The sequence below is a fragment of the Sorghum bicolor genome, chromosome 9, assembly GCF_000003195.3.
Source record: "Sorghum bicolor cultivar BTx623 chromosome 9, Sorghum_bicolor_NCBIv3, whole genome shotgun sequence".
NCBI lineage: Eukaryota > Viridiplantae > Streptophyta > Magnoliopsida > Poales > Poaceae > Sorghum > Sorghum bicolor.
In genome coordinates, this window is record NC_012878.2 from 42,216,427 (window position 1) to 42,226,129 (window position 9,703).

The 9,703-nt window shown below is 46.7% G+C and overlaps 1 protein-coding gene across 1 annotated transcript; it reads left to right on the plus strand.

Annotated features, from left to right (window-relative positions):
- LOC110430160 (late embryogenesis abundant protein EMB564) lies at positions 941 to 1,938 on the plus strand. The gene is made up of 2 exons (XM_021447270.1): positions 941 to 1,205; positions 1,307 to 1,938. The coding sequence occupies exons 1-2, from the start codon at positions 1,088 to 1,090 to the stop codon at positions 1,474 to 1,476; spliced, it is 288 nt and encodes a 95-aa protein (XP_021302945.1). The 5' UTR covers positions 941 to 1,087; the 3' UTR covers positions 1,477 to 1,938.

Genomic DNA, 9,703 nt, shown 5'->3' on the forward strand with positions numbered 1-9,703 from the left:
CAAGATCAATATGAAGAAGATATTAATGCAATCATTAAGAAACAAAGATGGAATCAACCTCAGGCAACAATCCAAGGTAACTGTTGACGATCGATAACGTCAATATTTATTGGAACTTTAGACACAAGGGAACATATGAATACACACTAGTTTAGGGTTTTAACTGATAATTTCCACGAGTTTTGATCATTCTATATTTTTCTAGAGATTATTACAGAAAAGCATAAAAGAGGAGATTATAGTACATAATTAACACGAAACTTATTCGTGACGGAAAACATCGTCATTAGGCTCACGAAGGGTCTAGAAGACACCCGAAACAGCGGGACCCATAGAAGAAAGATGTGGCCGCCGCCTTGGAAAACTTTCTATAGAAATGCATCCTTTGAAATTTCTTTATAATTCCTCCCATCAAATAGGCCCTAATTGTTAGGACCGATGGTAAATGTTATGGGTCTAATCATGGTGGATGGAGCCACTTCCGGCGCCATGCGCGCGATCTGGCGAACGCTAGACCGCGGTCAGCTGTCAGCACAAGCGGCGCTGAAGCCTCTCCCACTTGACACACCTCGAGAGACGTAGGTCTGATCCGACGACGAACGCACACGCGTCGAAAATGCAGGACACGTACGGGGCAAAGCCCACCAGCTAACAGCTATAGCCACAACTGCCAGTTGCATGCGCCTGCGCGTATGTAGGAATAGGATAACGACTGCTATACCTATACGCACGGCATCCAACGGACACGGACGCTCTCTCGCTTCCGCTTCGTAGGTGCGCGCGTGTCACCCGGCGGAGGGTCTCGGCGCACACGCGTCGCGGCGCCACTTCGCGAGCTGTCCCTGCGTCGCGTCCGCGTCGGCGCACACGCGCCGGCGCCTGCCCTCCCGGCACACCGCCCATCAGCGGCTATAAAAGCGGCGGCGCCCGCGGTCCTTTAGGAGTCGTCATCAACAACGACAGCCCCAGACAACACTCATCTGCTGGTAGCTAGCTAGTACCGCAGCTGACGTACGTTTCCGGCAAAATCCAAGAAAATAAAGCACCTTGGTGAGCTAGCGAGCGAGCTAGTAGTTTGACGACGACAATGGCGTCCGGTCAGGAGAGCAGGAAGGAGCTGGACCGCAAGGCACGCGAGGGCGAGACCGTCGTCCCCGGCGGAACCGGCGGCAAGAGCGTCGAGGCCCAGGAGCACCTCGCCGAAGGTATACGTAATACTAATAACCAACTGCCAGCAGTGCCAGCCACTCCAGTTTCCTGTTGTTATTGGCTTTATTAATTGTGCCTCGACGTCGTATGCATGCAGGGCGCAGCCGCGGGGGGCAGACTCGCAGGGAGCAGCTGGGGCATGAGGGGTACAGCGAGATGGGGAAGAAGGGCGGTCTGAGCAGCACGGAGGAGTCCGGCGGCGAGCGCGCCGCCAGGGAGGGTGTCGACATCGACGAGTCCAAGTTTAGGACCAACAAGCAGTCCTAGACGCGTGCGTCCCTATACGCACTACGTACGCAGCGCTCGTATCTGTCTGTCAGTGTACCTTGTGGCTGTCGTAGCTAGTACTGTCTATTTGGAGAAGTAGCAGAATAATAATAATGTAGGGTGCCTCAGCATGCGTGTAGGCGATCATGCATACGTACATGTACGTGTGTATGATCATGTGCGTGCTTCGAGAAGGGTTCAGTTAGTTCCTAATCATGTCAGTCGTCAAAGTTCAGTTAGCTCCTATAATCATGTCAGTCGTACGTCAGGGGAAGGTTCGCTTCATCAGGCTTTGTAGTTTGCTAGCCTGTTTGTTTCTATGCATGCGCGCGTGTCCGCCTCTCGACAAGTGGCCGGTTGAGCATGCATGCATAGTCCTCTGTTAAGGACGCTTTGTATCCATGTTTCCATGGCTCCTAAATAATCAGTAATGTAAAGCTAGTTTGGCGGTTCCTCGTCATATCTGCGGCTGATTTGCGCTGGTTTCTCTCAATTGTCTCAATGTTGTGTTATCACCACGTCGTCGGCTTTTCTATCTTGATAGTACGTACGTACTACTGCGAACACAAAACAGGATGAAATCAGCTACTATTTTAAATGTTCGAACTTTGAACTCATGGTCATTAGTGTATAACGAGATGAAAATTATCTTTAAGACTGTCAGGTTCACAACATATATACCGATATATGATCGAAGCGTCATTTGGCTCATTTCTACACATGGACCTTCACCAATAAATTCTACTCCCCCGACCAACTAGCAAAGAAGTTTTTGTCGAACTGTTTTTTTTTCAATAATGGTGTATACGGTGGAAAGGGAAATGAGAACACTAGTATGGCACTCTTGGCATTGCTCGTCTTTGACTCAGTATGGGAGAGGACGACGACGACAGCGTTAGGACAAGATCGACGAGTTGCGGGAGGCTGCTTATTATTAGAGGTGGAGGCGGCGGAACCCTATCATGATATAGGCTAGCAAACCCTATCACGCTACAGAACCAAGCACAGCTGCACAGACAGGGTCACATCCGAAGTAATTAATAATTATAAAAGGCATGAAATAAACACATTCAAACTGTAGGTAACAATTTAATTATTATAATGTAAACTTAATACCCTTAGATTTATAATTAAATTTAAATAATATAAAATAAATAAATAAATAAACAAACAATATAATTTGAAATACCATCAAACCAAATTATGTCTTATAAGGCGATCCATGAAGTATTAAATATAGACGAAAATAAAAACTAATTGCACAGTTTGATTAGAATTGAAAGACGAATTTTTTGAGCATAGTTAGTCTTTGATTGGATAATATTTGTGAAATACAAACAAGTGTTACAGTATCGGTTTTTTTAAAAAAATTTGGAACTAAATAAGACCTAAATGATTATAAAGGAGTCCGGGTACGGTTGACAAGAAGGGGCGGCCCTACGCGATAAATTAAAGATCATTTCCTTCAGCCTTGGATGTGAGAAGACTTTGTTTCTGATATGAGAAATGATTTCTACTATTTCTCCTCTCTTTTACTTTCATCCTTATCTCGGTTGCTACATTAACAAAAATGCTTAGGAGCATAGTATCTAATGCCATGGTTTTAAGTAGTTCAAACTTAAAAATTAAAAGCTAACTCTCATCTAAGCTAACTCTCATCTAAAATAACTATTGGATGTGAGAAGACTTTCACTAGTACAGAGAGATACTATACTGGCGGTTCGCAACCCCTTTGTACAGGCGGATTGACGAACCGCCAGTGGCTATAGGCCTGTGGGCGGTTAGCTGAGAACCGTCTGTAGAAACCGATTTCTACAGGCGGTTCAGTTATGTGATCCGCCTGTGGAAATCAATTTCTACAGGCGGTTCTTTTATGTAAACCGCCTGTAGAAATTGGATTCTACAGCTCATAACAGAACCGCCTGTGGTAAGATTTTCCAATTTAACCCTATTTTGCAGCAAACCCTATTTTTAATATTACATATATATTATATACATTAATATTGAAACTATGTTAGGCTACAAGATTCAACAAATACAACATGCAATATATTTATATATACCATTACTTTGTACATAAAATTATATTAATTACAAACATCACACATCAAAGTTTATGAGGTTTCACATCTGAAACCTCTGCTCTAATAACCCGATCGAGATAGCTTTAGCCAACTAATATCTCTTAGTGCTCTAAACTCAGGCTTTGCTAGGACGCTAGTCGGGTCGTGATATTTCCCTTCGGTGGGAATGGCTTCTCTCAAGAGAAAAGTGCAAAGGTCCTCAACTATGTTGTATAGAACAACTTGAGTCACGCTCTTCGTCTTTTCCAACTCATGTTACTGCAGAGGAAGTTAGAAACATCATAAATTTATAGTTCATATAACACATGCTTAGCAACAAAAAATGACATAATTATATAAACGACTATTAGAGCAATACCTTAGAAGGGTTAGTTACATATCTTCCGGTCTCTCCCATGAACTCGCAGACGTAGAATCCACAGTGGACCGATCCGACTGTTTGCTTATGGCACTGATGTATGACGAAAAAGTTGATATTTATTAGTTGCAACATCGTCATATGCATATTATATTTATAAAAGATAGCTTGTGATATTTTGGTACGTACCGGCCATTTATAAAATAATCTCAATGGCTGCCCCGGTTCTGATGAATCGCACCTTCCACCTTTGATCTTATAATACCTATAGGCCCTATAGTATCGAATACACAATCCTCAAGTTATTCTGAAACTCTTATAAAAGTAGATATGAATATTTAATGTAGTCAGCTTACCGTTCCAAGTGTGTAATGAATTTAGCATAACTTGAAGGATCATAGTCTGTAGAGTCTAGGACTAGCACACGTCCTAGACTAGGATTAATGAGGAGGCAGATCCAGTGGTCCCTGAGAGAATCGAATTTATGATGCAAGTGCCCATTGAAATTACTAATACGACGCATCATATAAATTGACACTTACCCAAAGTTGTATGGGGCAACAACACATTCTCGATCTTGATACTTGAGCAGTGCCAAGACTATGTAGAGGTCGTATTTACATTCATAATCTAGTCGATTTTCATCTATTATCTTCTTACGATCAGCGGGATCCAAACCTTCTAAGGAGTCGTGTTTGTCTCCGATTCTGAAGTTGTGCTGCTCCTCGCTTATCTTCATCGGGATCAGATACGCAACCCTTTTACTGGCAGACCTATCCGGATCCGAACCGTACCGCATCTCTTGTTGTTCAAAATTCATTCTGCAATGAGCGCTTGTATGTTAGATGTTGAAAATTGATGCAACTCATGAATTATAACACAAGATAGTACGAGTGACACTTACAATGCAAACACGGTTACCAGCTGCACGTCTAGTCTCTGCAGGTTCATCATTAGCCACATGTCCTCGAAGGTAACGATTGCCTTTGTACGCTCACTGTTGAATGCTGTTGGTGGTATAATCACATTGATCGTGTCAATGCCTACAGAAGCTGCTCTCATATACCAGTCATGCATCCTTTTTATACCAGCTGGGATCTTTTTGCGTTTGTCCCAACTAAGTAGTGGTCTACCTAGCTCATATTTAGTAGGGACATATTTGTAATCATCCTTCGTTGGTGGTGTAACATCCCAGATTTTTACGTAAACCAAAAATATGAGCTTTTTAAAATTTTTCCTGTAACCGTGCGAAGCATATAGTTTTTAGGTCTAACTCGATCTTAACCCGCTAACAAATCGTGGCATACATGTACATTGTTTGACGAGTGCTCTTATTCGTGAGTCGTCTTAAGTTGGGTCTTGTTTAGGGTTTTGAGTTTCTTTTGGAGTGCACAAATCCGTAGCAAAGTCTTCCCAAATCTTCGTTGAGCCTATCTCAAAGGCTAAGCGAATCCCTTCTCAACCTTCTCCATTGGAGTAATTTTCAAAACTCCATTGGACTCTTCTCGAGCTCCTTTCAAATCTACTCTCGAATCTCTGTCGTATTCCTTCGAGTCTGTTTCAATATCTATATATTTGAATCTCCTTCAAATTCCCTTGCTCATAAATGGAGGATTTCCTTTTCCTTTCTCTTGGGCCGAATCTCCCTCCATTTCTTCACGCGGCCCAGCTAGCTCTCCTCCTCCCTCTCCTTGCTCTGGCCCATACCTTCCCCCTCTGACCCTGCACGTGGCCCACTCCCTTTCCTTCTGGCCTGCTAGCGCCACCGGCCCAACCCCTATCCCCCAGCACCCCCCCCCCGTAGCCCAGCTCCCTCTCTGGCCCAAGCCGCGGCCTGCCTGGCCCAGCCACAGGCGCCTCAGCGCCAACCCTAGGAGCGCGCCCCTGCTCCTCCTGAGCCCCACCGCCGCACCCGTACAGCGCCGCACCCGTGCCTTGGGTGCCCGTGCCGCTGCTGGATGTGCTCCACGCGTCCCTAGGTGGGCGCGGACGCCGAGGATGGCCACAACATCCCTAACCCTAGGTGCCACCCCTATAAAAGCTATGAGCAGCGCCTCCCTACACCTGGTACTCCGCAACGCCGACGCCGCTGTGCCTCCGCCCTGTTGCCGTCGCGGCGCCGCCGCTCCGTCAAGTCATGGCCGAGCGCCACGTCCTCGACGCGCTCCTGCTCCAGGCCGCGAGCACCACCTCGTCACACCCTGTCGTTGCAGCAGGGTCGTGGCCGGGAGCAGCGCCACTGTAACAGAACCGACCAAATTATAAGAGATTAAGCCTGATAGTGACCATTTGCGTAGTCGAACTATCACGCTTAAGCCCATATAATCCCGGTAGTCCGTGAAATCTCGAAGGATTTCAAACCACACTTCACATAACAGCCAAGATCGTAATAAGTTTAGCGGTCGCCATCCACAAGTACATCCAGATTACAACATTCATAAAATACATCGGAGTGCTTAAAGTTATTACAAACCAAGTTCTTCAAGTAGCGGAAGCTTCATAATTCGAAAATACAACACACACGATAAGTCTGGTACAGTGCCATAGTTCGGTCATTCCCACAAAAGCAAAGGAAGAGACGGAGTGACCATCGCCCTTGGTCTAGTCATCACCCATAGCTGGGTACAGACAGAGGATGCAATAACCATAATACATTTGACCATCTGCAAAACAACATGGGAATAGAACCCTGAGTACAAGAAGGTACTCAGCTAGACTTACCCGTCATAACTTAAAATAAAGACTCATCAAGGATCATGAAGGCTATATAGTGGGGTAGCTGACGACATCTTTGCAAAACCGCAGTATTTCACTAACGTAACTTACCTAAGTCTTTCTTCTTTTAATTAGCTCAAGTTGACAGTATGATTACCTATTATCTAGGTTTGCTCTTGTGCTATTACAAACAAGTGTGAGACTATGATAGAACCTCATCATAGCACTTCTTAAACCATTCATCATTATAACCCAAGTGTTCCATAGTCCTTACTACGAGGACAGGGCTCATGTCAAGTGCTCACTATCCAGGAGCGATGGCGATTCGAATCGATTTCTGACCAGCTGGCGAGTTTATTCCCCACACAAACCACACTCACTGATCAAGTGAGCTACAGGTCACCGTGTTGCACTATCCAGGACCAATTCGCGGGTTCGACAGGCACCGCCCGTACCCGAGGACCGTTCCGGCGACCGAGGTATCCAAGGTATACCAAGGTTGCGCGCCGCGCCCTCGTCGTTCTCCTCAACCATCACCAATACAGCGCGTACATCGGGCCGATTCCCGGCCCGGATAGTGCTCAGGCTTCGCGGTCGGAACGACTTATCCTTCCAGCTAAATGTGGGGCATGCGTTCAACATGACAAGAGGGCCGTCAACGATCGGTCCTTAATCGACACAGGCAGGGGCACTATGGGCAACCCACCATAAGACCCTGCCCAGTCTCCAATTACATTCCACACTCGGTTATTTCTTTCCCCAAGCAACTATTGCTTAAACAAACGGGTATCCACCTATATCTCGCAGGTGACAGGGAATCACCCGACTTCTACCGGACTAAGCAGGCTAAGCATAGACTCCGCGCCTATCTACATAGGACAAGGTGGATAAACGAGTAGGGATAACAAGGAATACATATGCAACAACGGTATCAAGCAACTCCTATTACTTATATGCAATATAGTAGAACAAGTGTAATATACTTAGTAGGTTAGCGAGACTAGGGAGACTTAGAATGCTCCGGGGCTTGCCTTTCTCAAACGTGCTGGGTCGGTGATCCGGGCACTCTTGCAGTTCCTCTCCGGGCTCTTGTACTTCCGGAGGTTCCTGCTCCTGAAGCTCCTCGGGTTCCTCGGGTCTCACTTCGTTCTCCTGCGAGCCTGTATGATGCATATATGCTCATGAGTGGAGTGCGAGATGCCCGAGTGGATGCTTATATGAGAGAGTACCAAAAGAGTCATGTTATGATGCATAGGTAATGCACTTGATCATGCTCATTACAAGGTAGTCAACATCATCCAAGAATAAACAATTGAATCAAACATCTATTATATTCTCTTCTATAATTATTTTTCAAATGACATCAGCAACCTACATGGTGCTTCAAAGATACACCAAACCTAACTCATTCCATTCCACCTATATATACAACCATTTATAGTTTTCTTTATTCATTCCTAAGCCCATTAAAAATCACATGCAACTCTGTTCATCAATCAATTCCAGAAAAATTACCGGAGACTACTAGCTAATCATAAAGTCTACTGTGAATTTTTCATAATTTTTGGTTACCTATTTTGAGTCACCAAAATCACATGATTACTGCTTAAGGCCAGTAAAATCACCCTACTGTGATATAAGTGTCAAACAACAGATGTCATATTTTACAATTTACCTAATATCATAAGAAACATCCACAAATTTTCCAGATTTATGGCATGACTCCATTAATTTTTAAAATCATAAAGCACTGCCATGCAAGCATTTAAATTGCCATAAATTCATTTATACACCAAATAATATGTAACAATATTTTCTCAGTGAGTAAACACACATGCAAAGCCAACAAATCAAGTTTCACATTTTTCTGAACCATATTTTATTTATTATGCATTTTCCAAGTTTAACAAAAACATGGATTAATTATACTTACACAGAAAAGTTACTTAAACATGACATGCAATCATACTAGGATGTAGATCTGGAAATAAGGAACACACCAAAATTTATTTCACCATTTTTGGAGCTATATTCATCAAGATATGGATTTTTAAACATTTAAATCATTTCCTGGGAATTATTTTTCTGAAAACAAAACAAAATCCATCCCGAGACCTGCTAGGTGCACCCGGTGCAGTGCACCCGCGGCCGCTGACGAGCGGACCCGCCTACCAGCCGGGCCCGCTGGTCAGAGCGCAGAGGGGAGGAGCTCCGGCGAGCCGGAGCTCACCGTCGGCGACCTCTTTCGGCGAATCAAGCGGCTCTACACGTTCTACGGCTCACGGCGGACCTAGGGCACCCATTTGCGCGGCCTAAAACGGACCGGAGCAGGCTCGCCACCGGCCATGGCGGAGCGGCGGCGCTGCTCGTCGTCGGTGCGGGACGCCGGCTTGGTAGAGCGTGGCTGGAAGGGCTTGCGAGCATCGCGGTGCCAAGGCGGACACGATGCGCCAACTACGCAGCACCGGAAGGCATGGAAACGCGCGGACCACGCGTGCGGCGGCGGAGCTCTCGCCGGAGAAGAAAGCGAGGGCGAGCGGGGCTCACCGTGCCTTACCGAGCGCTCAGATGCGCGTTCTGCAACGGCGGAGCGAGGGCGAAGCTCGGGGAAGAACTAATCGAAGAATGGCGCACGCACGGGGGAGGAACAGCCGAGGCGGAGCTCGGGCTCCAATGGCGACGGTGGCGCTCTGCGCGTGCGGGGCGAGGGCGAGAGAGCGAGAGGGAGGGAGCTGAGGGGCGCAAATGGGAGAGGGGACGGAGGCGAGCGCGACCGGGGCACCTGGTGGCCGACCGGGGCGCGTCCTCGCTGCCGCATGCCCGCCACGCGGCGGCCGAGCCCTGCCGGCGTGCCACGGCGCCGCGGCGAGCGCTGTCCGCGCGCGGACGCGAGCGCGGGCGCGGGGAAGGGGGAGGGGAGAGCGCGGGCGGGCCGAGCCGGCTTCGGCCAGTGGGCCAGAAGCGAGGCCGCGGCCTGCTAGCGCCCCCTTTTCCCCTTTTTTTTTTTTTTAAAATTCTTTTCTCAAATCCTCTTCCAACAGCATTTTGACTATTTTCAAATCATTTTCAC

Bases quoted from the DNA above. Each gene is read 5' to 3' on its own strand.
- LOC110430160 (XM_021447270.1), top strand. From the start codon at position 1,088: ATGGCGTCCGGTCAGGAGAGCAGGAAGGAGCTGGACCGCAAGGCACGC. The intron at 1,206-1,306 runs GTATACGTAATA...GTATGCATGCAG, and splicing joins CCAGGAGCACCTCGCCGAAG to GGCGCAGCCGCGGGGGGCAG.